Below are 25623 nucleotides of genomic sequence, written 5' to 3'. Positions count from 1 at the left end.
CAATTTATTTGTCCAGTTGCCAGTGGGCAGAGCTGGTGTGATTCGCTTCCACGCCTCCGGCGGCACCTGTGCCAGTTTCTCCAGGGGATCCGCCTAGGGGCGGATCTGCGGTGTGCCCGCTGCCTCTGGGCCCCAGCCCCGGCCGCCTTTCACTCTCCGGCTCCCTGAAGATGTCCTCTCCGCCTGGCCTCTTCCACTCGGCCCCCGCCCACCCCGACTCCCTACCTGGCTAACTCCTGAAGGCCGCAGGATAAACGTCTCTTCCTCGGGGAAGGCTTCCCGGACCGGCAGGCCACGCTGCCCCCAGCTAAAGCTCCCTCATTATCAGCCCAGTGTGGTTATTTGATGGCCGGCGGTCTCGCCCAGGAGAGTGCAAGCCCCAGGGGCCTGTGGCGCTGGCCGGCTCCCGCAGCGGCTGCCCGGGGCCTGGCACACAGGACGCGCGAATCCCGCTCGAGGGACCGGGGAGAAGGCAGAGCCCGGCGAGGCGGCCGGGGCCTGAGCCACAGGTGGGCCCAGCGGGACGTCCCGGGGCCGGCGCTCACCGGCTGGACGAGGCACCGGAGGACTCCGGGTCGCTCCGCGCGGATCCACAGGAGATCCAGGAAACGAGCCGCGCGGGCCCCGGGGTGGGGTGGGGTCTCCGGCCGGGAGGCGGGGCGGGGGCGGGGCTGGAGGCGGGGCCGGGCCGGGTTAAAAGGAGGGTGGCGGGCGGCGGCCGCGGCAGGCCCCCGGGGAAGCAGATCCGCCTCCGACCCGCGGGAGACCCGCTGACCTTCGGCGGAGGGAGCAGCGCCGGGGCGCACGCTTGGCACCATGACCCAGACGCCCGCCTTCGACAAGCCCAAAGTGAGCGCGGGCGGGGCTCGGGATCCGGGTGCGGCGCCCTGTCCGGCCGGGGACCTCGGGGCGCCCAGCCCCAGGCGTCCACACCTCGGGAGCGAACGGGGGCTCCTGTTTTGCTTTCTTCTCCGGCTCGGGCTCGCGGCCTCCTTCGGGACAATGGGGCAGGCAGGGTCCAGAACCTGGAGGCGCCCCTGACTGGCCTCCAGTTCTCGTTCTGCCCCTGAGCTGTCCCCTCTGGGTCTCAGTTTCACTGTCAGATGCGCACCCTAGCATCGCAGCTCCCAGCAGCGGCCTGAGCTTGGGCGGGGGGCTTGACCGCCCTGAACCCCAGCTGTGAAACAGGCTCCCATGTTGACTTCCGGTGGCACCTGGCTCGCGTGGCATCAGGTGCATACCGAGCCCTCGGTGAAGCGAAGCACGATGGTTTTGTGAGCATCACGGAGCCCAGGTCTGTGGAGAGCCATGCCAGGGAGGGGAGAGAGAGGAGCAGGGAGCCCCCCACCCCCTTTCTACCCTGGGGTTAGAGGGGCTGGTGGGCCTTGGGCCCTGGCAGGTTCACTCAGTGCCCTGCCATGGCCACTGGCCCCCAGGGATAACTCCCTTGTCCCTCCTCCCACCGGCAGTGGGGTCTGGCAGTGGCCTGCTTTGGAACGGGGATTCCCAGTCCAGAGAGGGGAGGCGCCCAGGAGTCCTGGAGTGAGCTGCAATCAGCCTCAACTTACCCCTGTGAGAAAGAGGTGTGGCTGATGATGGCAGACATCATGAAAGCGTTGGCGAGAATCAAATGTGTGTATAAATGTGTGTGCATGTGTGTATGAAAAAGTGCTCTGAGGCGGGTAAGGCCTGCATCCCACTGCTGATGCCCACACCACAGGGCAGATGCTCAGCTCTTGCCTCCAGGGCCTGGGGGCTGCTCTGGGCAAGCTCTCCTGTGCACCACCCCTGTCCCCATGCCTCCTTCACGCCTTGCTTTGGTGCCTGGTGCTCCGCCATTAGTGCTTCTTTCCTTTGAAGGCTCTCCTCCCCGCTGAATGCCTCTAGATGCGGTCTGCCCTTGGGGCTGGGGAACCACCTCTTCCTGCATCTGTGAATCCTAAGGCAGTAGGGCAGAGCCCCAGACTGGGGGTGAAGTGGGAGTCGTGATGACAAGTATCAGGCAACACTTTCATGGAACTTGCTATCTGCACCAATTTGATCCTTGCTACACTTTATTAACAGCTCTTCGAGGGAGGGACTGTTATTCTGATCCCCATTTTTTGGCCTCATCCGATCCTCTCATCTGATTCAAGCCAGCATGTCATTTTCCCTCTGAGGCCTCAGTTTTCACACCTGTGGGCTAGGGCTCTGCCTGCTCATGAGGCTGTCTGGAGACAAAAGGCTGTGCTGAGACGTGGAAGGTAGAGTGTCACCGGGTATGTATGTGAGAGTGATTAATTTTAGGTTATTGTGAGGAGGGGACGTGTCTGAGCTGGCAGGGGACGGGAAAGACCTGAGAGTCTCAGAGCTGATGTGCCCAGAGCCAACTCCCTGCCAGGTGGGGCAGATAATAATTATAATTTTTAGTATTAATAGCTGAAGCTTATTCAGTGGTGATTGCTCTGTGAGAGGCACTCTTCTAAACTCGTTACCTACGTTAATTCATTTGATCCTGTCAACAACCTTGTGAGGTAGAGGGTGTTATCCCTGTCTTACAGATGAAGAAACCGAGGCACTGAGAGATAAAGTAAGCCCAAGGCCACACAGCTAGGAAGTGGCCAAGCTGGGATGGGGGGGTGGGGGAGAAGAGGGGGTAGAGTGGCTTCAAAATCTCACACCCCTGTCCAGCTTTCCTGACCTGCAGTAGCCTTTGGGTGCACAGTGCCCCAGGTGTGAGCCTCTCTGGGCCAGCTTGCCTTTGCTGGGTTTTTTGGCTTCTCATACCTGCCACAAGTAAGGCCCGGAACATGGACAGCTTTAAGAGGGCAGAGCAGGACAGTGCACTGAAATCACCTGACTTTTGCTAAAGTTCAGACTCGAATTCAGCAGGTCTGGCCGGGGCCTGAGGTGCTGCACTGATAACAAACCCCCAGGTGATGGTGATGCTGCGGGTCAGAGTAGCAAGATCCTAGGCACCTGCCCACCTGGAGATTCCAACAATGCTTCCTGGGCACCTGCTGGGCACTGGAGGGGTGCATGGGGGGTGGAGAGGAGGCCCTTCCCAGTCTATTCCCACCAGAAGCAGTGCTGGGAAATCCCGTGGCACTCGACGGTTCTGGGCCTTGAAGGCCAATGCCAATTGCACACCTGTTTGTTGTAATACTCAAAACAGTGGCTGCCATCCGAGTGTTCGTGGGTACCACGTGTTTTGAGTGATTTCTTTTTGTCCCCCTCACAGAATCCTCTGCACAACCTGACAAGGCATGTATCTTCATCCCCATTTACAGCTGGGGAACTGAGGCCCGGGGAGGTCTTAAAGCAGTAGGCTTGAGAGCAGACCAGCCCAGGCTGGAACGGCACTCTCTCCAAGCCGACCCCGTCCAGCTGTCGTGCAGAAGTGGGCCACGGCGCTAGCTGACTCCTTTCTCACTTCCGAGGGCTCCCTCTACCAGGCCCTGGGTGGGCTGCTTTGCATATACTCAGTTAATGCCCGTGACACCTCCATGGGCAGATGAGAAACCGAGACTCAGGGATTTGAAACCGAAATTGACCAAAAACTGAAGTAGAGGCTCTTAACAGCTTTGCTGAGCTGCCACCCCTACTTCCCACAGAGGTGGTGGTGGTGGGTCTGGAGGGGTGGGGTTAGAATCCAGGTGGCAATGCGGACTTTCATTTTTGGACCTTGAGTTTTGGGCACACGGGCGTTGCAGCTCTGCCTGGCCGCTTATCAGCGTTCTCTCCCTGAACTCTGCTTCCTCCTCTGTAAAATGGAATGATAAAGCCAAGGTCGGAGGGTTCTGGGCAAAATCAATGTGCTGATTGCTGCCTGTAAAGCCTCTGGCTGGAGCCCGGCAGGCAGGTGTTCATTCCTCGCTGGGGGCTGCAGCACCACAGAGCCTGCTGCTAGCACTTCTTTGGGCTTTCGGTGCTTTCAGTTACCAGCATCACCTGTTAAAACCAAATTCCCCCAGGCAGAGCCCACTTTATCTTGCTTTGACTCACAAGACAGGTGGGAGGAGCAGGCTGGCTCCTGGGAGGCGGAGGAAGTGAACATGGTTTGGCTTCATCTGAGCCAGAGGTTTGACAAGAGGAGGAAACCAGGGCCACAGAGGGGAGGTGTGGTGGGTGTGGCCTCACAGGGAGGCAGGGAGGCCGGGAGGCCGGGCCTCTTGATGCTGCTACACCATATCCAGCCTCGACCTTGGGGTGGGCTTAGCCCAAGTGGGAGGGGGCTTATGACCCGGGAGGTACTCCTCCTGAGGGGGATCCTATGGTCTCCTGGAGCAGGGAAGGGTAGGACTGCGGCCTGTTTGAATCTACACTTACCCAGGGGGCTTGGGGACAAGCAGCCCTCACACCTCAGCCCTCAGAGAAGGCAGCAGGGAGGTCAACCTGGGCACAAACTGGGTCAGAGCTCTGATTCCCCGACTTATCAGCTGCAGGCCCTTGAGTGAATTACTGCTCTGTGCCTCAGTTTCCCCATCTGTAAAATGGGAACCCTACTCATACCCACCTCACATAAAGCACCAAGTGGAGGCCTGACACAGAGCTGGCACACCAGTGAAAGCTGCTATTGACTGATGCCATCATTGTGACGGTTGTTAATGACTGTTCAGATTTATCAGTATTGACTTGGCACCTCTATGCACCGTCTTATGGAGTTAAGTCCTTCGCTTTAGAGTTGAACAGTTTCCTGACTGGTGCTTGGTCTGTGGCCTAAGACAAATCCCTTAATCTCTCTGAGCCTCAGTTTTGTCACCTATAAAATGGGGGTGATAATTGCTGAGTTCATGTGACCCACCCAGGTTCTGGCCGCAGTGCCCAGGTTTTGGGGACCAGTCATGCAGCCTGGCTGCTCTGCTGGGTTCTCTGCCGGGCCCAAGGTGGATGGGTCAGCCCATTTTTCTCAGTAGGGAGAGGACCTGGCATGGCTGGAATGGAACAGGGAGTACAGAAAACAGTCACTTGCCATCCAGCATGTACTGAGCATGTTTTTCCACACCAGATGCTGTCCTAGGCACTGGAAGTTCAGCAGTGATGACATAGACAAGGTCCCTGAGCTCAAGGGAGCAGCTAGCAGGGGAGACAGATGTGTTAAGTAAGTGGACAAAAATGTCAGTGGAATGAAAACAAACCAGTGATGTGCTTGGGGGAGCCCTGAGGAGATGTAGCCTGATTTGGGTATGTCTTGGAGGTGGTCAGCCCTTGTCCCCTCCAGCTGTCATAAGTATGAGTCAGATTGGGGAGTGTCCAACCCAGGAGGCCAGGAGCTGGGTCCTTGTCCATGTCGCTAATATGCCACATGACCTCAGGTGAGTGAACGTACCTCTGTGGGCTTACCTGGCTGGCTGGTGTCTCTTGAAAGTAACAACTGATTCAGTGTGTTTCCCCAGTGCTTGGTACATAGTGGGGGCTTAGGAAATATTTGCTCATAACTAAGGACGCTTCCTGTTCAGATCTGGGAGGATTTCCTGCAGTCCGATACATGCTTGTCCACGAGTCATCCTCCACAGAGAGCAAGTGCAAGGGGAGGGAGGCTGGGCACAGCTTGGTGCCAGAGCCAGGGAGGTGGTGTGGCCTGGGGGCAGCACTTGGGCTTAGCAGCAGATAGACTTGGTTCCAGTTTGGCTCTGCCACCATCAATCTGTGTTACCTTGGGCAGGTCACCAAACATCTCTGAGCCTAGCTTGGCAAGCCCATTTCCCCATCTGCAACATGGAGCTAATGTGTATGTTGTTTAGGGTTAAGATTAAATGAGATAAGGGTGTGATGATAGTACGTCTTCAATCAGTAGTAGCTGCTGCCACCGCTGTTGTTGTTATTGATGTGTTATGTTGAGGCTAGGCCTGCAAAGGCAGTATATATGGTGATTAGGAGCTCACGAGGCAGACCTGGATTCAAAGCCCGGCTCCACCACTGACTGACTCTGTGCCCTCAGATGCTTCTTTGAGCCTGAGTTTCCCCATCTGTAAAATGGGGGTCAAGCCCCTGCCTTACTGGTTGTCAAGATGGGATGAGATGATGCATGTAAGTCGAACAGCACACAATCAACAACTGTCAGAGGCTATTCCTGTTTCTTTTCCTTGAATGGGGCCAGCTGAGCAGGGACCCCATGCCAGTCTGAGAGTGTACCCCATTGTCTTCTGGGGTAAGCTGAAAGACTTCTCCCAGGGTAGTCGCAGTTTTCTGGAAAGTTCTGGAAAGGCCTGCCTGACCTTGGACTGTCCGTGGAGCTGGCAGCTTCCCAGGAAGTCACCCACTGGGGTGAGACCTGGGCGTGGTGCACGGGTTGACTCTGCTTTACCTCACTCAAGAGGTGCTCGTGCATCCTGCCTGTCCACCTGCTGTTTGTCTGGCACTGCACCAAGTCCTGTACGTTGCTCAACTCACCTCTGGACTATTGTGAAAGCTCTCAGTCCTCTGTTCTGGCTTCTCTCCAATCTGCTCTTCATGCAGCAGCCAGAAAGAACGTTGTAAAAGGTGAGTCCCCTGTTTAAAAGATGGGTAGCCCTCTTCAGTGGACTATGAGATCTCCCCACTCCCTCCCCTTCTGACTTCCTCTCTGGCCTCATTTCCCACCACTTACTTCATTCTTGGCATTCCAGGAAATTACTTGATTGCTTCCTGATTCAGACACTTAGCAAAGGCAGTTCCTTTTGCCTGAAATCATTCTCCCTCTTCTTACTTCTGCCTTCCCTTGCTAGCCCTTCCTCTGTCTTCTCTTCAACACGGTCTTCCCTGGACACACTTTCTACCCTAGTTCTCCTCTTGTGTGTGTGTGTACACGCATGTGCATGTCTCTGTATGTTTCCCAGTGGCACTTGGTTCATTTTCTCATTGTGGTTTGTAATGATGAATTCAGAATGGTGTGTTTGCTAGTTGTCTGGCAGGATAAGCTATGTGGTGCTACAGTAACAAACACCCCCCAACCCTAAGTAACCTAACACAATGTAAGTACAGGCATACCTTGGAGATATTGCAGGGTCGGTTCCAGACCACTGCAATAAAACAAATATTGCAATAAAAAAATTCACATGAATTTTTTGGTTTCCCAATGCATACAAAAATTATGTTTACACTTTACTGTAGTCTATTAAGTGTACAATAGCATATGTCTAAAAAACAATGAACATACTTTAATTAATATGTGACACAGACACATGAAGTGAGCACATGCTGTTGGAAAAATGGCACATAGACTTGTTCGATGCAGGGTTGCCACAAACCTTCAATTTGCGCAATAAAGCGAAGTGTAATGAAACAAGGTGTGCCTGTATATGCAATTCTTGTTCACACTGTATGCCCCTCATGAGCCTTCAGCAGGATTTCAGCTTGTCAGTCATTCAGGGACCCAGGCAGTTGGGACAGTTTCCATCCTGAACACTGCCACTTGCTGTGCCAAAGGGAAGAGAGCTCTCTAGAGAGACTTGCATTGACAATTAAATGCTTTAACCAGACGTAGCCAAGCAGGCCCACCCACCCACAAGGGGACACACAGCACCAATGACAGCCATGCCTATTTACTGGCCGGTTTTCCTATTTTCTGATGCTCCGAGGCCAGGCCTGGCTCTTGCATTCTAATCCCCTCCTACCTTCTCAGAATCCTCAGCAACTCTCCTCTCTCAACTTGGTCAGTGCCATCAACGTTTAAACAGAATTCTCTTGACCCACATGCACCTCCAGCCTCCTCCCAGGTCCTTTCCTCCCCTACAGGAACAAAATTCTTGGAAGAATAGTGTGAACTGTCTCCTGCTTGTTTTGTACCTTATTCCAAAATGGAATCCGCCCACCTCAGGCCACTGATTGGTTCCTCTAAAGCAGTGATTCTCAACCCAGGCTGCCTGTTTTTTGTTATTGTTTGTTTTTTTTGTTTTTGTTTTAATGTTTTGCTTTTTATTTTAAAAGGGCCCATGCTTGGTTCTACCTCCAGGGATTGTGTTTTATTGATCTTGGGTGGGGCCTGGGCATTAGTAATTTTCAGCTACTTCCCAGGAGCTCCAAGTGGGTGGCCAGGGCTGAGAGCCACTCTCCGGGGTCCCAGTGTCCTATGCCTTCCTAGCCCAAGGGACAGGTTTCTGGATGTATCTGGATGTGTCTGAACAGGTGTTTAAAGAAGGGAGGCATTGTGGACTGGAGACTGTGTGTGTGTGTTGGGGGGTGGGTGTCTTATGGACCACAAAAAGGAGCCAGGACTTTATCCTGGGAGCACAGAGAAGCCGTTAAGAGGGTTTGAAGCTGGCAAGAGAGAGAATGCCACTCTTAGCAAGACCAATTAGAGGATCCTGCAGTCAAGTTTGTGACGGGATGGTGAGGTGGATAGAGAAGAGCAGGTGGAGAGAAAGAGGCTTCAGGTTAGGCCTGGGCAGATGCCTTTCCAACACTCTGGTAGAGAGCCCTGGGAGGGGACCCAGTCCCAGGGGTTGGGGGTGGGGAAGGGGCCGGGGAGAGAGGCGTGATTAACTTAACTTGCTATTCATCATGTTAAACTGGAGATGCCTTTGAGAAATCTGAATGTAACTGGAAGGAGCCACCTGCAACTCCCCCAGAGGTCCAGGCTGGCGGTGTAACATGAGTACAATGATAACTGATGAGACCGAGAGAGCAGGGCGTTGAGGGCATTGAGGAAGGGGCCTGGGTGGGGCCTGGACAAGCGCCAGCACCCAGCAGTCTTAGAGAGGAGGCTGTGCCTGCAGGGGGCAGAGAGGGGAAGAGAGCAGGGGTCATGTGCAGAAGACAGGGGGACGTCGGGCTTCCCTGAGGAGGGAGTGGCCCACTGGGTCATGCAATGGGCTGTATGGTGGCCCCCAAAACCTATGTCCCCCTCCTAACCCCAGAATGTGTGAATATTACCCTATGTGGCATAGAGTGAATAATTTCTTTTGGCGAAAGATGTAATTATTTAAAATCTCAAGAGGAGGAGCTTATCCTGGGACATCTGGAAGTCATGGCATTGTCTCCTCATGAGAGGGGCAGAAAAGCTTTAGAGAGACATGCCCAGAAGGCGGGGGTGGGGGGCACGTGGCCACGGGCCAAGATTGGAAGGATGTGGCCTCGAGAGCCTCTGGGGGGAGTCGGGCCTGGCCAACATCTTGATTTTCGACTCTGGCCTCCAGAGCTAAGGATAAGTTTCTGTTGTTTTAAGCTACCCAGTTGGTGGTAATTTGTTAGGACAGTCACAGGAAACCAACACACCAGGGACTGCTAGAGAGCCTCTTCATAGGACTGTATGGATCCTTTCTGAGCAGTTGTCTTGGTTTGTGATTATACATTTGTCAGTGTGACATTTGCTTGATATCTGTATCCCTTGTTGGGCTGTAAGCGTCACAGGAGCAGGACTGTCCCTTTGCTGGCCTCTATGTTCCTAGGGTCTTGGTAATTTTCCTGTTGGATGACAGGCTGTTAATGGACACTTATTCAGCATTTCCTACACGCCAAGTGCTGGTCTGATGCTCATCAGGGAATCCAACAACTGACTTAACTCGGAACTGCTGGTTTGAGTGCTGCTCTGTCCCTTGCAGCTGGATGATCCTGGGAGAGATCTGGTTACCCTGAGGTCCTGCTAACAGGAGGGGTAGGCATTTCTGTTCCCTGCTGGCCAGGGGCTGGATTTCCTCCACAGGAGGCAGCTTATGTGGGTGAACTCAGAATGTCCCTGGGCCAATAGCTCCCTGGCAGCTCCTCTCCCCAGCCAGGGCAGCCAACTTTCTTGTCCAGATCCCAAGCTCTAGGGAAGTTCCAGAGAAGGCCCCATTGGGCATAGATGTCACTTGAGAGTTTTCTGGATCATCTCCTGACATAGCAAACGTTCCCTCATTGATCTGGACTGGGCTGATAGCCAAGTCCCTTTCCCCAGTGTCTCCCAGCCCCTGCTTTGCTTCTCATAAGCACATCCTGGCTGAGAGATGGGGGCTCTTCCCTCGGGGCAACATGTGACCACCTACACTGTCGTTTTTTAAATACTTCCACCTGTTCTTGGACAGGGATGTAGAAATATCTTTTTTTTTTTCCATTTGAGGAAACAAACTCGGAGAGTCCCCCAAGGGGGCAGAGCTGGGAGTCAAGCCCAGACTGCTGTCTTCAGAGTGCTTGTTCCTTAACTCTTGGCATCGTGTGCAAAGTGCTGTCTACGGCGCTGAGCACAGAGGAGAGGACCTAAGCAGCTGGTGCCCTTTCCACAGCATTAGAAAGATCTTTCATCGCCTAATATTGATGCCTGATAAACTATGCTTAAGTAACACCTGCTTTTGAAAATGGAGCCTGATTTTTGAAATAGGTTATAGACATTCACTAATCTAGGGAATCTGTGGTCTTTCCTTTTTGTTGCAAATTGGATTCTGTTTAGTGAGCTGTCTGGGGAGCAAGATCTGCCTGAGTGGTGGTGCGGCCGCAGGCTTGGTTGTGCCTATGGAACTGTGGCTGGCCTCACGGTGAGGAGCACAGGTTTGCTTCGGATTTGGGATAGAATTCTGGTCCTGCCACTCTCAGCATGGTTAAGAACAAAGGCACTGGCTTAGGTTCCTGCTTCTATTACTCACTTGCCGTGAGGCCTTGGACAAGTTGCTTAACCTCTCCGAACCTCAGTGCCCTTAACTATGACAAAACTAGAGATAATAATTGAACCTGCCCCAAGGTGAGGATGAAATGAGATTTAGTGACATGGACGTGGTGAGCGTCCAGTGAGTGGTGGCTGATGTTAACATGAACCCTCTGAGGGGTCCTTCAAGCATTCATGTTCATTCTCTGCTTGCCACACCCCCCTGTCCCCTCGCAGGTGGAACTGCATGTCCACCTAGACGGAGCCATCAAGCCGGAAACCATCTTATACTATGGCAGGTAAGTCTGTACGAGGCCTTCCTCTCCAGGCTTTGGGCACACTCCATAGCTTCACCCAGAAGCCTCTGGAGAATTGGCATTGCCGCTCCTTCCTGTATCCCTGTGGGAATCAAGGCAGCTCGTGGCCAGCAGGTGGTTCTGTGGGGATGTGGAGGCCTTACCTCTGAGGTGGGGACTCACAGCCCTCCTCCTCTGCCTTTGCTTTCTTTACTGACTCTTGCCCTGCTGCCAGGTGAGCTGAGAGTCTGTGGCAGGTGTGTACACATGGATGCCAGGTACCATTTTCTGAGCTTCTCCTAGTGCCTGGGCTGGGCTGAGCCCTCTCCTTCTGTCTGTCCAAAACCCAAGGAGGGTGGGGGATTGCTATTCCCACTTCACTGAGGAGGCAGTGGGCAGAGAAGTGAGGACCATTGCCCAAGGCGCCATGACAAGTAAAAAGCAGAACCAAGAGCTGAGCCTGGGGCTGGGTGGCCCCAAAGCTCTCACTGCACCATTATGGCAATAACTGCTGGGCAACATGGAGGTGGCTCCCCCATCCTGGCCTAGATCTCTGCTTCTTCCAAATGGGAACGCTATCCTGCCTCAATGCTCGAGGGCCCTCCCTCCCCTGACCTTAAGGGATCATGGCGGCTTCTTTCTTGAGTACAGCTCTAACGCAGGGACTTTGGGGTCCAGTGGACTTGGATTCAAGGTCACACCGTTTCCTTGCTGTGACCTTGGCCTCTGTAAACTGAGGGGAAGGATAGGGCTTCCTGTAGAGCTGTGAGGGAAGTGGGGACCCCTCCAGCCACCCCCACCCCCCGCTCCAGCAGACCAGCAGTGTTCTTCACGTGTTTGCTCAGCACTGCTTCTGTTTGGAGCGGGAAGGATTCAGCCTCTCCCTTATCATCTTGAGTTCAGCTCTGGACCCAAATTTGAACACTCTGCTCCATAAACCGGAACCTCTTCAGTTATCCAGACACCCACTCCTCAGAAGAGAGTTTGTGATCCTTGGGAGCTTGGCCTCCACCTCTCAGGGGCATCTTGTCCAACTCCCTGAGATAGTTCTGGTAGTTTGTACTTTTCTCCACCTTGTCATATTTCCAGCGGCCTTTATCTGCCCTTGAAAGCAGCTATTGATTTAATTCTTATCTGACCATATAAGTATATTAGCTTTGATTGTGTGCCAAGCACTGCTTTAAGTGCTTCATGTGGGTTAACTTACTGAATCCTCAGGACAACCTGGGCAGTAGGAACTATTATTGTCCTCATTTTAGAGATTAGGAAACTGAGTCACAGGTGGGTGCAGTAACTTGCCAAAGGTGCACAGGTCAGAGATGGTCTGGCTCCAGAGTTCATGCTCTTAACCATCACCCCTGCCAGTTAGAGGGTTAGGTGAAGTCATGCCTGGGGAGTTCTTAGCTCAAGGCCTGGCACCCACTAAGTGCTTTATAACTGTGGCTTAATGATATGATTAGTATTAAGTATCAGGTTATGGCTCTGGCTTATTGCTATCCTTTGCCCACATTGAGCCACCAACCATTGCCACAGGGCCCCTAATGAGGTTATTAGGGAGGGTTATCAGATACCAAGGTGGTCTAGTTACTTACGGGTACTCACTCAGGAGTCAGAGAGCACTCATTATTGGGAGCAAGGAGGTGAGAGTGTCCAGGGTGGGATGGAGGGAAAAGGGAAAGGAGCTGCTAACACAAGGTGGCAGGTCCCCTTGGTGTCCTGGGAGCCAAGTTCTAGGTGCATTGGCAAGGCCCTGCAGAGGGGGAGAGGCAGGTGCCAGCTGGAGTTAGATCCCAAGGTCAGCAGACAAGGGGACCAGGGAGTTGTCACACTCAGGTTTGGGTGTCTGGATATGCATGCTGGAGGACTCCAAGGTAGGGTGGGGGCCCTGCTAGGGCTGGGGCAGAGGGTGGAAGGAGGAGCCAGGGCCTTAGGACAGTTCCCTTCCTGCCTCAGTTTGGGGCCCCAGATAGGAGCCTCAGAGCTCAGACTGAGCAGCTTTGGGAGCCAGGTCCTGTGTGAGGTGCTGGAGAGAGAACTGCTTCATCACCTATCAGAACAGGCTGGTGGGTGCCAGTGTGGCTGTTTGGTCATGCCCACTGGGCACTTATAGATGGGACCCCCAGATGGGAAAGAGGGCTTGTGCAGGTGGCTTTGGAGACAGGGGTTTACATAAGCAAAAACTTCCATATTTTAATAAGAGGTTATGAAAGGACTTAAAACTTAAACACTATTTGACCAAACTCTTCTTCTATTTCTTTGGCAATTTCCTCCCCTCTATTTTCTGTTCTTAACTCATGGATAATTGGATGCTTGCACCTCTAGTTTAATCCAATTTTCTTAACCTGTTGCTCTGACTTCTCTTCTCCTTGTCTTTTTGATACACTTTCTGGAAGGGTCGCTCAACCTTATCTTCCATTCCTTCTATTGCATCCTGATTGTTGCTGCTGCATTTTTCTTTTACATTTCTAAGAGCTCTTGTCATCTGAATGTTTCCTTTTAAGAAAACATGGAATCCCATTCCTGTTTCAAGGATGTAATATCTTCTCATCTCCTTGAGGATATTAACTTTGGTTTTGTGGTTTTCTGTGGTTGCTAAGTTTTCACCTGTTTTCTGCATTTCTGTTTCCACAGAGTTCCTTTTGTCTGTTCTCTTGTTTTGGTCTCTGTTCCTCATGTTAGAGGCATTTCTCAAATGTCTGGTGTTGCTTGGCCTGCCGTTCTTTTATTGTAAAAGAGGCCCAGGGTGACGCTGTGGGCCGGGCAGAGCCAGGATGAGAAGGGGGAGCAGGAGCAGGGGAGAAGGGGAGGAAACCAGCCCTGAGCTCACCCCCCTGCTTGCCACAGCTGCTAGCCAAGGCAGAGATGCTCATGGAGACATGGAAGCTCCCATACTGAGTGGGTACTGAGTGGGTACCGAGTGGGTGTGGGGGAGGTTCTGCAGGGGGCTGTGGGCAGAGAGGGGAGAGGGTGCACCCGGCCCTCCTTGTGAGCCTCCACCAGCCCTTTCCCAGCACACTGGCCCAAGGAAGGCAATCTGATGTGCTGGCCAGACTGAGGGTGGGAGAGAGGATGTCCGGGTGCCTGCAACTACCTGGGAATTGTGGTGATGCAATTATTGCCCTGATAACCCCTGACCTGTCATGGGATCAGCTGACTCTACCTACTCCTAGGGCCGAAGAGGAAGTTACAGGCTTTCCCTGGCACTTTCTGCCTTTTCCTGGCATCAGCCTGCCATAGATGTTACGTGTGGTATGTGGTGTGTATGTGTGTGTGTGTGTGTGTATGTACACAAATGGTCTTGGACCCCCTATTGTTCCCCTTGAGCTTTGCTGACTTGTGGTGGCCTTGGGGACAGGAGGTACAGAGAGGATGCCATTCCTGGCTCTAGATGCCCTGGGCCTTATCTTCCCATCTGTCCGTGGGAGGAGCTGCCTGGCGAGCTCTCCATGTTTTCTTGCTGTGGTCCTCTAAGGAAGCGAGGACTCCCAGGCCTGGTTTAGACCCTGTCCTGGGCAGTCCCCCCTCATCATTTGTGTTCCCAGGAAACGAGGCATCCCCCTCCCGGCCAACACGGTGGAGGAACTGAAGAACATCATTGGCATGGACAAACCGCTCAGCCTCCCAGGCTTCCTGGCCAAGTTTAACTACTACATGCCGGCCATTGTGTGAGTTGCCCCAATGCTGAGGCCTTGGGAGTGATCCCTGGGCTTCGGCCTGTGGGGGTGGGAGGAGGCGCTCTGGAGCCTAGGCTTGCTTCTCATTATCACCTAGACTTGAGCCAACCTCTGCTGTCCTTTGGGCCTCAGTGTTTCCTTCTGAGAAGTCAGTGCAATGGGTTGAAATTCCTTCTACTTCTATAGAGAAGTGACAAAATAGTGAAGTTAAGAGCACAGGTCTTGGTCCAGACCCCTTTGTGAAGTGTCCGTGAGCCTGGGTAATTTATTTCCTCTCTCTCTGCCTCAGTTCCCTTGTCTGTACAATGGCGGGGGGCAGGGCGTTGTGATTCTGTCTCCCTTGTAGGGCTGGGGTTTGGAATGCACCTCACACCACCTCAGCAAGCCCCCTCTTGTTTGAAGATAAGTGCTACCTTTATTGACAGTTAGGCACAGGTGCTTTTATATTATCTTTTAATTCTTCCATTTAAAAATAGCAGAATACCTTAGGCACAGGAGAATACAAGCACAGCTTACAGAGTCCTACTTGCCTTCTTATGGTCAACAGTCCTGCAAGGTAGACACAATCCTCATTTGCAGATGAGGAAAATGGAGGCTCAGAAAAGGAGAAGTAGCTTGCCCAGGACCACCCAGCTGGCAAGGGGTGAAGCAAGGATTCTCACCCTGGTACCACCTCTAGCTTCCTCACTCCAAGGCAAGTGAAAACTGGTCCTAGCAGTCATGCTGCAGGAGTTCAGGAGGGGAAAGAGGCAAAGGGGCAAGGGGTAGTCAGGGAGGGCTGCCTGGAGGAGGAAGGATGGGATGGGCCTTGAGGGAAGGAGAGGATGTGAGATTTTCCAGAGGGCCAGGTTTGGAGGATGGGCCAAGCACAGGTTGTTGGAGGACCAGTGAAAAGTGTATGTGAGGGTAGATGGTGGCCACTGGCTGGGTAAGTGGCAGGACAGGTTTGAGGAGCTCTGGGGAAGGAAGTTGTGAGCCAAGCTGCTGTCTTCTTACTGGAAGCTTTGGGACTCAGCCTGGAAGAAACCAACTAACCCCATCCTTGCCCCCAGTAAATAAACACACAGGCACACACATGCTGCCCTGCCAGAGAACGCTGCCACACTTCTCCAAAGATGCTTTTTAAAGAATGCATGTGTAGGTGGGGCTCCTCTCCACACCAAGGTACCTCATGGGGGCCTGTCGCTTTGGCCCCATCTCCCATGCCTCCTTGAGGCAGCGTCTATTTCTCTGGCTACAAGACTGAAGAGGCCCAGCTCCCTGAAGGCCCAAGCTAGGTGGGCTGTTGGAGATGGTCTCCTTCAGAGCTTCTCAGCCTTTTGGGGCCATGGCCCGCTGAGACGCTGACCTCCCCTGCCTCTGGCCACCCCTCTGCAGATCTGAGGAAGAGCCTTTTCTTTGGCCTGGGGAAACCAAGGCACAGAGAGGTCATGGAGTCCAAGGCAGTGCAGGGCTTAACCTAGCTTTCTGATCTCCCAGTTCAGGGCTTTGTGTCCAACCCTTTCATGTTTGTGAGGGGAGAGGAATCTTGATTATGAAGTAGGGTATGGAGGGAAAGTCCCAAATCAAAGGCTGTTTTCTTTTTTTCAGTGTATGTGGGGTGGGGAACATTACTAGGACTGAAAAGGCTCAAAAGCAGGGTGGGAGAATACCAGAAAGAAACAGCAATGATCTTTTGAAGACCTAAGCTGATTCCCTGACCCCAAACCCTCCTCTGCCTCCCGGTGTCCCTGAGTAAGAGTCAACGACCACCAACGTCAGGTCAACAGGGCCCTGCCAGTCCTGCCGCCCCTGTTGCCCCTCCTCTCCTGCCCCTGCCCCTTTGCTCCTCTCCAGCCACATGGGCCACTCGGTGATATCTCGGACCCAAGCACACACCACCCCTACCTTGGGTCCTCTGCACTTGTTGTTCCCGCTGCCTAGAACGCTGTTCCCATAGAAGCCTTGCTTCCTTGCCTCCTTCATGTCTCTGCTCGAATGTCACTTTCTCAGTGAGGCCTTGCCTGACCACCCCATGGAAAACTGCCATCTCCTCTCACGCAGCTTCCACATTCCCCTCCTCTGCTTTATTTTTATCCTTAGAGCCTTTCACTGTCTGACCTACTGTATATTATAGTTTACTTATTTGTCTCTTGCCAGAATGTCAGCTCTGTGAGGGCAGAGGCTTTCGTCCTCCTTGTTTGCCGCATCCCCAGTGCCAGGAGCAGCACTGGCTGCAGTGTAGGCTGCCCAGCACAGATTTGTTGAGAGAATGAGGCCCACAGCTGTGGGGGAGGTCGGGCAGCCAGGTGTCCGGCAAGTAGAGTGCCACCCTCCTCCCTGGGGGCCGGCTCATGTGTGGCAGGGCTGAGGCCCACTGCCCCCCAGCCCAGGGCTTTCCCCACAGGCTGGGCTGGGGTGGGTGTGGTGGTGTCCAGCGCCTGTCCATCCTGGTCCTCGAAGGCTGAGTGCTTCCACGGAGGCCGCCCTGGGCAGGGCCTTCCCACTGTGGGACCTTAGAGCGCTCGTGTGCCTCCCCTTGCATGTTCTGTGTTGCCGTAACCATTCCATTTCTACTCTTCTTGGTGGAAACTTCCAGCCAGGTACAGTCCACTGTCATTTCATAGAATGCTTAATGCCTTGCTTCTAGAGCCAGCACTGAGTAATCGACAAGCTAAGGTGTTTGAGCACTTGTCTGCTCTGCTCCAAGCCTAAGTGCTCTATGAGGAGCGACTCATTTGGTCCTCACGTAGATATCAGAGAGGGAGACCAGCTTGCCCAGGGCCATGCTGCAGGTAGATGTGGTGAACCAGGATTCAAGTCCATGACTGAGTCCCAGGGTTCCTTCTCTCTCCAAGAACTGCCTCCAATTTGTCTGTGTCCTTTTTTCTTCCCTGCTAGACTCTACTCATAACTCAGTATCTGGTGGCCAGTGTGTTCTAGCCAGATGGAGGGGCACTTGCCCCCATGGAGCCTACATTCTAGTCAGGGAGATGGAAAATCAGCTAATAAGAAACTATGTGATACTTAAAAGTCGAGTGGTGATAAAGGCCATGAAGTAAAAGAAAGTCCAAGGGGCCGGGGTAGAGAATGGTAGAGGGGGACAGGCTCTCTAAGGAGGTGACTCTAAATGGAGGGAGCCATGTGGCTCCTGGAGTGCCCAAGGGACTTAAGGATGGTTGTCCCCAACTCTTTTTTCTCTTCTCAGGGGCTCCCGGGAAGCCATCAAAAGGATTGCCTATGAATTTGTAGAGATGAAGGCCAAGGAGGGTGTGGTCTACGTGGAGGTGCGCTACAGCCCGCATTTGCTGGCGAACTCCAAAGTGAAGCCAATCCCCTGGAACCAGGCTGAGTGAGTGGCTGCCCTGGAGGGTGTGCGCCAAGTGTGTGGAGGGGTGGCCCAGCCCTGAGACCTGAGGGGCAGACTGATGGGAGTATCTGCCATAGGCGAGACTTTGGTCTTGCCCCCGAACTGGTCCCTGGCCTCTGAAAGATGGGGTTTATGTCACATGAGAGACATGGTTCTATCCCTCACCCTGTTTTGTTTCTACCTTGTGATGAAAGCTTTCAGCTGCGTCCTGTTCTATGGGACTGTAGCTCTGGACACAGGCCTGCAGGCTAGGCATGTTAATCTGCTCATCCAATGACTTCCAGGAGTCATGCTCTAACCCTATAACTGAAATGAGTCCGGTTTATTCTAGCCCTTGCGAGGACTTCTGAATCTCCAGATGTTTTCACTCAACCCCTTGCCCTCCTTCTGAGCCATGAGTCTTAATAGATGTGGACAAGTGGGGATTCCTTGGGTCCCTGGAGGAGGTGGGGATTAGAAGGCCCAAGCTGAGCTGTGGCTTTCCACTTGGGGGTGGGGTGGGCTGTGTCTGTCACTCCATCCCACCCCTCCCCCCACCCATCTCCACACCCTGGGCTATCTCTTCCTGGGTCTAGAAGTGCCTAGACAGTTGGAAGCTGGAAGAGCGTGCCCTAGAGCTTACAGCCATCTGTTAGTCTATCTTAGGGGGACAGTGGGTGGTGGGGGTGTCTCCCCAAAGACTCCTCTTCTTCCTCTGTCCCAACCCCAGGCTTGTCCTTTAGGCCTTCCCTTTGCCTCAGGCCCATCTCCATCCCTCTTCTTCCCCCACAGAGGAGACCTCACCCCAGATGAGGTGGTGTACCTAGTAAGCCAGGGCTTGCAGGAGGGGGAGCGAGACTTCAGGGTCAAGGTTCGATCCATCCTGTGCTGCATGCGCCACCAGCCTGGTGAGTGGGACCCCGGGGCTGCCTGCCTGACTCTGGCCCTAAGGGGCTCAGGGGCTATACCTGGTCTTCCCTGAGCCCCTCACCCCATGGTATCCTCTTGAGCCCATCAGCAGGACCCTGGGGCTTCCAGAAGCTACCAGAGCCCTATTGGGCAGGCTCAGTACTTCCTGGTGACAGAGACTTTTTCTCCCCGGGGAGGCCAGGCCTTCAGAGCCACCTGCAGATGGCTCAAAACCAAACATGCCTGAGCAATTTCAAACAGTCAAAAATGCTAAGCCAGGTTCTAACTGGTTCCTGGTCCCCTTTGAGATGGTGGGTCAGGCCTCATCCCATTTGGGCTACAGCACCTGTGGTCTGGTTTCTGGGACTTCTGAGGGGTCTCTCTGGTGACTGACACTGATCAGATCTCTAGGGCTTGAGCTCTCAACATGCAGCAGCCTCATGATGTGACCTGGGGAAGTCACAACATCTCTCCGGACCTCAGTTACAGCTGATCACAAAGAGACAATTGTACTTCCCTCATCCCTCCACTCTAAGGACTATCGCCAAAACCAAAGCAAAGGATTAACACCAATCTAAAGGCCCTACCCCGGGCAGAGGGATTTGTATGTATTTTCTCTAATCCTCTGCAGCAGCCTCTGAGGTAGGACTAGCATTGTTCATCTCCATTTGACAGAGGTGCAAACAGGGCAAAGAGAGGTAAGACCTCTTGCCCCTCAATCAGGAAGGCACAATGCTCAGATCTGAACCCATAGCCTTCTTGTTCCAAAGTCGGCATTTTTTCATACTTTTTGTTGTTGTTTTTATTTTTAAAAGCATTTTATGATTTTCCTGGTTAACAGTACATGATACTTTAGCAAGTAGGGAATACTAGTGAAATCTGTTTTAGATTTAAATGTTAAACCATGTCCTTCCTACTCTTAAACTCTGTGGGCCTACACAGCCTCATCTGCTGTGTGGGAGTAAGCCCACCTTTAGGGCTGTTGTGGGGGTGAGAGAATGGCTATCATTTGTCATTTCCTGAGCCTAGGACTGGCCCTTGGTGCTTTTCATACATGGCCTCGGCAAAGCCTTGTCATGACCCTGCACAGGAGCTGGTGGTGTCCGCTCTGAGAGGGGAGGAGACTGAGGCACTGGGTGGAGAGATTTGCAGAAGGCCATGTGGGCAGGACCTTGCAGTCAAGGTTTGAAGCCAGGCCCATGGCCTCCCCACGAGCCCTCTGTCTTGCACCTTGGGCGGGAGTTGGGAGGGGAGTTCAGGGAATGGGGACACCAGCCAGAGGGCTGGGAAGCAGCTCTCCCAGCTGCGCAGCTGACAAGGCCCAGCGGGCATCTCGCCCACAGAGTGGTCCCCCGAGGTGGTGGAGCTGTGTAAGAAGTACCGGCAGCAGACCGTGGTGGCTATCGACTTGGCTGGGGATGAGACCATAGAAGGAAGCAGCCTCTTCCCGGGACATGTGGAGGCCTATGAGGTGGGCCCTGTGGGACGGAGAGGAGGAGAGGCCTGGCACTGGGTGGGCTGTGGGGGAACTTTTCTCCCACTCACAGTAGGGAGAAGTCACATGGACTGGGGAGTGTGAGGCTCCCTGGGTTCCCAAGTGTGTCTGGGCTGGGTCTGGGGGCTCTGACATTGACAACCTGGTGTGAAAAAAAGACCCCACTTGATGTTGGCAGCCTTGTGTTTGAGCCCATTGCTGCCTGTGATTTGCTGTGTGACCTTGGGCAAGACTGCTGCTTTCTATGGGTCTCTGTTTGTTCATTTGTGGAAAGAGTGAGCTAGAGCAGATGTCTTAAAGGTCCCTTACAGCCTAACCACTTCCTGTAGAAGGGGTGCAGCATGGTGGTTAAGAGTAGGGGCTCTGTGAACCAAGAGCACAAGCAACAAAAGAAAATATAAATTGGATTTCACCAAAATTAAAAACTTTTTTGCATCAAAGGATACTATTAAGAGAATGAAAAGACACCCTATGGAATCAGAGAAAATATTTGCAAATCATGTATCTGATAAGTGTTTAATATGCAGACTACATAAATAACTCTTACAACTCAGTGACAAAAAGACGAGCGGCCCAATTAAAAAATGGACCAAGGACTTTTGAGTAGACATTCCTCTGAAGAAGATAGACAAATGGCCAACAAGCACATGAAAAGGTGCTTGGCATTAGGGAAATGCAAATCAAGACCACAATGCGACACCACTTCACACGCACCAGGATGGCTAGAAAAAAAAGTCAGAAAATAACAACCATTGGCAAGGATGTGGAGAAATGGGTACCCTCATACATTGCTGATGGAAATGTACAATGGTGCAGCTATTGTGGAAAACAGCTTGGTGGTTCCTCAAAAAGTTAAAATACAGAAATATCCAATGACCCAGCAATTCTACTAGGAATTGAAAACAGGGACTCAAAGTGCCTATTTTGTAGCATATAGTATATATTCATAGCAGTACTATTTACAGTAGCCAAAAGGTAGAAATACAAATGTCTATCAATGGATGAATGGATAAACAAAATGTGGTCTGTCCATACAATGCAATATTATTCAGCCATAAAAATGAAGTACTGATACACACTACAAGATGGATTAACCTTAAACATTATGCTAAGTGAAAGAAGCTACAAAAGGCCACATATTTTGATTCCATTTATATGAAATACCCAGAATAGGTAAATCCGTATAAATAGAAATCAGGCTGATGATTGCCTGGGGCTTGGGGTAAGATGAATGGGGAGTAACTGCTTAATGGGTACCAAGTCTTACTTTGGGGTGATAAAAAGTTTTGGAATTAGATAGAAGTGGTAGCTACACAACATTGTGACTATACTAAATGAGACTGAATTGTTCACTTTAAAATAATTTTTTGACTTTCACCTCAATTTGGGGGAGCTGGGGGGAGGGCTCTCGTGATCCACTGCCCGGGTTGTGGTAATTAACTTTCCCAAGCCTCAGTTCTCTCTCTGTAAAACAGGTATTATAATAGTTGTGGAAATTTGATAATGTATATAAAACACTTAATACATGCCCACAGTTACTGTCTAATAAATGTTAGCTATCATTTGTAAACTAATTTTATAACAAAATGAAGACCGTACCTCTCCATCCTGTTGGACCCAGGCCAGCCTGACCATGGGGATGGTCCAAAGTCTGGCAAAGGCAGGGCCTGCCGGGGGCCTCACCTGGGGCTCCCCATGACCTGGCTCTTCCCCTTTCAGGAGGCTGTGAGGAGCGGCATTCACAGGACTGTCCACGCTGGGGAGGTGGGCTCAGCTGAGAGAGTGAAAGAGGTGAGGAGGCCAGGCTGGGCTTGGAGACCCTTCTTCCCTGCATCTGCCCTACCCCATACCTGTCTTCCACTCTGTGTTCTGCAGGCTGTGGACAACCTCAAGACAGAGAGGCTGGGACATGGCTACCACACGCTGGAGGATGAGGCCCTTTATAACAGGCTGCGGCAAGAAAACATGCACTTTGAGGTGAGGGTCCAGAGAGCAGGGAGGCACCGCCCTTGCTGTCCCACCCTCGCCTGGACAGAGAGGCAGGAAAGCACACATGGTAGAGTAAGGTTAAGAACTAGAAAAGGTCTGTCGGATTGAACAAGATGGTGCTCTGGGATCTTGCTAAGAACAGGTCCCACGAGCTGGGCAGTAAAGCTGCTAGGCAGTGGAGGAAGACAAGGACCGACAAGCCCATGGGGTTCAGCAACAAGAAGGGAGAACAGAGTGGGAGTAGGTGGCATGGGGATCAGTGTGGCCTAAGGCCGTCTGTGCCAGTCACACCATCTGTTCTTCCAGGTCTGCCCCTGGTCCAGCTACCTCACAGGAGCCTGGAAGCCAGACACGGAGCATGCTGTTGTTCGGTGAGAACTGGTCCCCCAGCGGGAGGAAATGTAGGTACTGGGTACAGGCCCAAAAGGGTCTGTTAGATATGAAATCTCTTTTAATCCTTGGGAAGCAGACATTATTCTGCTCATCTCACAGTTGAAAACTCTGAAGCTCAGATGTGCCACACTCAAGCAGGGTCACCCAGCCATGGAATAGCAGAGCTGAGGGCCCTGTAGCTCATTTAGCTACAGCAGAATGGCCCCTGCCCCAAGGGAAATGTCCATACCCTGGATTCTCCCAATTCTGCCTCATGGGCATCAGGAAGATGAGTCTTCCTGCCCACGTGGTCTCTGCTCCTGGCCCGCAGGGCCCTTGGGCCCTCTGGGCAACATCTCCCCCACCACCCACCCCCTACGCCCAACCCTCCACCAACACCATCTTGAAAGTTTTCCCTGAAGGAAGGGTCCTTGGTCCTCCTTCAGGCTGTTCTGGGACTGGAGCCCTGGCAGTAGCATCAGGCCCCAGAAGGGCAAAGCTGCCTTTCCCTGACACAGGATAAAGACAGGGAGAACTCAGGCCTATGCTGGTCTGTCTGCCAAGCTTATGAGAAGGGAAGGAGCTTGGGCTCTGAAAACCCGATTAGAAGGGGAACTGGAGGCCTGCTTTAGGATCATTGCACATGAGGTACCTGTGGGATATCCAGTGGACATATGGGAACACAGTCTGTCGGCTGGAGAAAAGATTTAAGAGTCATCCACGTACATACGGTGGATGAAGTGATGGCCCTATGAAATGTATAGAACCAGAGGGCCTAGGACAGAACCCAGTGATCAGTGACATTTAAGGATCCAGGCAGAAGAGATTGGCTTTCTTCCTACCTAACGTTTGGTGTCTTGGATAACAAGGGAAGGAGTCTCAAGAACAGTCAACAGTGTTGAATGCTGTTACGCAGTCAAGTATGGTAAGAACTAGAAAAGGTCCATCAGATGTAACAAGATGGGGCTCAGGGATCTTGCTAAGAATAGTTTCCCTGGTAAGTTAGAAGAACCAGATCCCAGAGGGATTTAAGAATGCCTAGGGTAGGGTGCAGACAATCCTTTGCAGCAGGTAGGCTGTGAAGGTAGTAGATGGGGATATGGCTTTCGTGGCCTCCCTTTGCCCCTCACTCTATCGGGCTTGTATGCCAGGCCCTCTACTGTCTGTGTCTAACCCTGAAGAGCACACTGAATTAACCGGAGCCCTGGTACTCAACTGGGAAGGGTCAGGTTGAGTCTTGGACTACTATTTTTAGGGTTTTAGACAAGTCATTGAGTTCTCTGATCTGTTTCCTCCTCTGTAGGAGGCTAAAAGCTTCCAAGTCTAAAGTTGTCATGAGGCTCAAATGAGGGTGAAAGTCAATGTGCATTGACTGTTTACATTAGAGTGAAAGGAGACTCTTCTCCCTCTCCCCATTATCCAGGTTCAAAAATGACCAGGCTAACTACTCACTCAACACAGATGACCCACTCATCTTCAAGTCCACCATAGAAACTGATTATCTGATGACCAAACAGATGGGTTTTACCGAAGAGGAGTTTAAGAGAATGGTGAGTGGGTATGAGCCATGTCAGCCTCAAATCAAGGCCCTGGAAGTAGGTGTGGCCCTGATTGTCCAGTCCAGGAACTGGAACCTCTGGAGATGAGGAGCCAGTTTGCTCTGACAGTACAAAGATGAGTCAAACCTAAAGGTAAGTACCTTCCGCAGAGAAGACATCATGCTGGTTGTCCTGATCTAAGACCAAGCTTTTTATCCTTTTGTTTGGGTTGAGCTACTCTCAAAGAATCTGATGAAAGCTGTTGATGCTTTCCCCAGATAGGTGTGCCCAGTTATAAAATTGTGTGCGTACTTTTCAGGGTTACAATACTCCAAGCCTGTCCCCACAGAAGTGTCTCTGCAACCCCCCCCCCCACCCCGATCCCACCTTGTGTCTCTCAAAGGTTTCTCCAACCTTTTTCTCACATCTCTGATCTGGCACTTGCTGCTGGGTGACCTTGGACAAGTCCCTCTTCCTCTGGGCCTGATCCCCCATGCTCAGTAAGAGAATGGGCTATCACTAGATCACTGAGGGCTCCCTTCTATGCTCTCTGGTTCCATATGGTTTGCCATGCTGCCCTTCCAGAACATCAATGCGGCCAAGTCCAGTTTCCTCCCAGAAGCTGAGAAGCAGGAGCTTCTTGATCTGCTCTATAAAGCCTATGGAATGACATCTTCAGCCCTTGCAGGTACGTTCTTGTCTGGGATCCTGCATCCAGATTACCAGATCGTCCTGCTCTGCTGGCTCCAGCCAGGTTTTCTGTGGGTCTCCAAGCATAATCCTCTTCCTCTCTGGGGTAGGACCAAGGATGCACGATGGTTCCAGGGTTCCAGGGCCCTGGATGGTGTCAGAATACAACTGGCTTCTATTTTATATAATGCTGTCTTGAGAGGCTGGTCTGAGGGGAAGACTTTCTGAAGCCCAGTCCCAAAGGTCTGGGCAAGTTGGGGTGGCTCCATGGCTGCTTAAAGCCAAGGGCAAGGAATTGGGTCAAGGTCCTGGCTCTGTTTTGCTCCTTCCTGCATGGCCTTGACAAGACAGTCCCTTGATCCAAGCCTCGGTTTTCCCACTGTAGAAGGGTGTTCCTCTCTAATTCTGCTCTGTGATTTCGAGAAAGACCTGGGTACTGAGAGGTGCCTAATCTTTCTGTTTCTCTGATCTGGTAAGCAGAGCCACAACCCTCAAGATGCCATGGCCAACTCTGGGAGTCCTTGCCTGCCTGACCTGTGGGTGGAGTCTTTACAACTGCCAGGATGGGGGCAACATCTTACCTTTTTCTTTCCAGGGAAACTGTGATTTGAATAATCAGCTGATGTTCTTGATGCCTGCGTGCTTGTTTTCTGGACACACATATACCTCGGTGTGGCGACATCTCTCCTCTGATCATATGCCCTGGCCAGGGACTAGGTTCCTTGTTGATGAGTTTTGTTGATTCTGAAACCCTATTCCTATGGTGACACATGCTGAAAACCTGGTGCTCAATAAAGAAGCCAATGGCTGATACTG

At 52.4% G+C, this 25623-nt stretch overlaps 1 protein-coding gene across 3 annotated transcripts; it reads left to right on the top strand.

The window, feature by feature from the left end:
• The first annotated feature begins 172 nt into the window (after positions 1 to 172).
• Positions 173 to 25623, top strand: ADA (adenosine deaminase). Of its 3 annotated transcripts, none has more exons than XM_037812470.1 (12): positions 173 to 509; positions 10754 to 10815; positions 14355 to 14477; positions 17674 to 17817; positions 18607 to 18722; positions 20067 to 20194; positions 21938 to 22009; positions 22094 to 22195; positions 22514 to 22578; positions 24003 to 24129; positions 24703 to 24805; positions 25403 to 25623. In XM_037812470.1, exons 3-12 carry the CDS (start codon positions 14413 to 14415, stop codon positions 25411 to 25413), a joined length of 933 nt encoding a protein of 310 aa, XP_037668398.1. In that variant the 5' UTR covers positions 173 to 509; positions 10754 to 10815; positions 14355 to 14412; the 3' UTR covers positions 25414 to 25623. The 3 variants fall into 3 exon arrangements, with proteins under 3 accessions (XP_037668398.1, XP_037668397.1, XP_037668399.1); XM_037812469.1 differs by lacking the exon at positions 173 to 509 and adding an exon at positions 698 to 849; XM_037812471.1 differs by lacking the exons at positions 173 to 509; positions 10754 to 10815 and adding an exon at positions 730 to 849.

This window comes from Choloepus didactylus, chromosome 19, assembly GCF_015220235.1.
Source record: "Choloepus didactylus isolate mChoDid1 chromosome 19, mChoDid1.pri, whole genome shotgun sequence".
Taxonomy (NCBI): Eukaryota; Metazoa; Chordata; class Mammalia; order Pilosa; family Megalonychidae; genus Choloepus; species Choloepus didactylus.
Note: the sequence above shows the minus strand (reverse complement) of the source record. Positions and strands in the feature narration are given on the sequence as shown.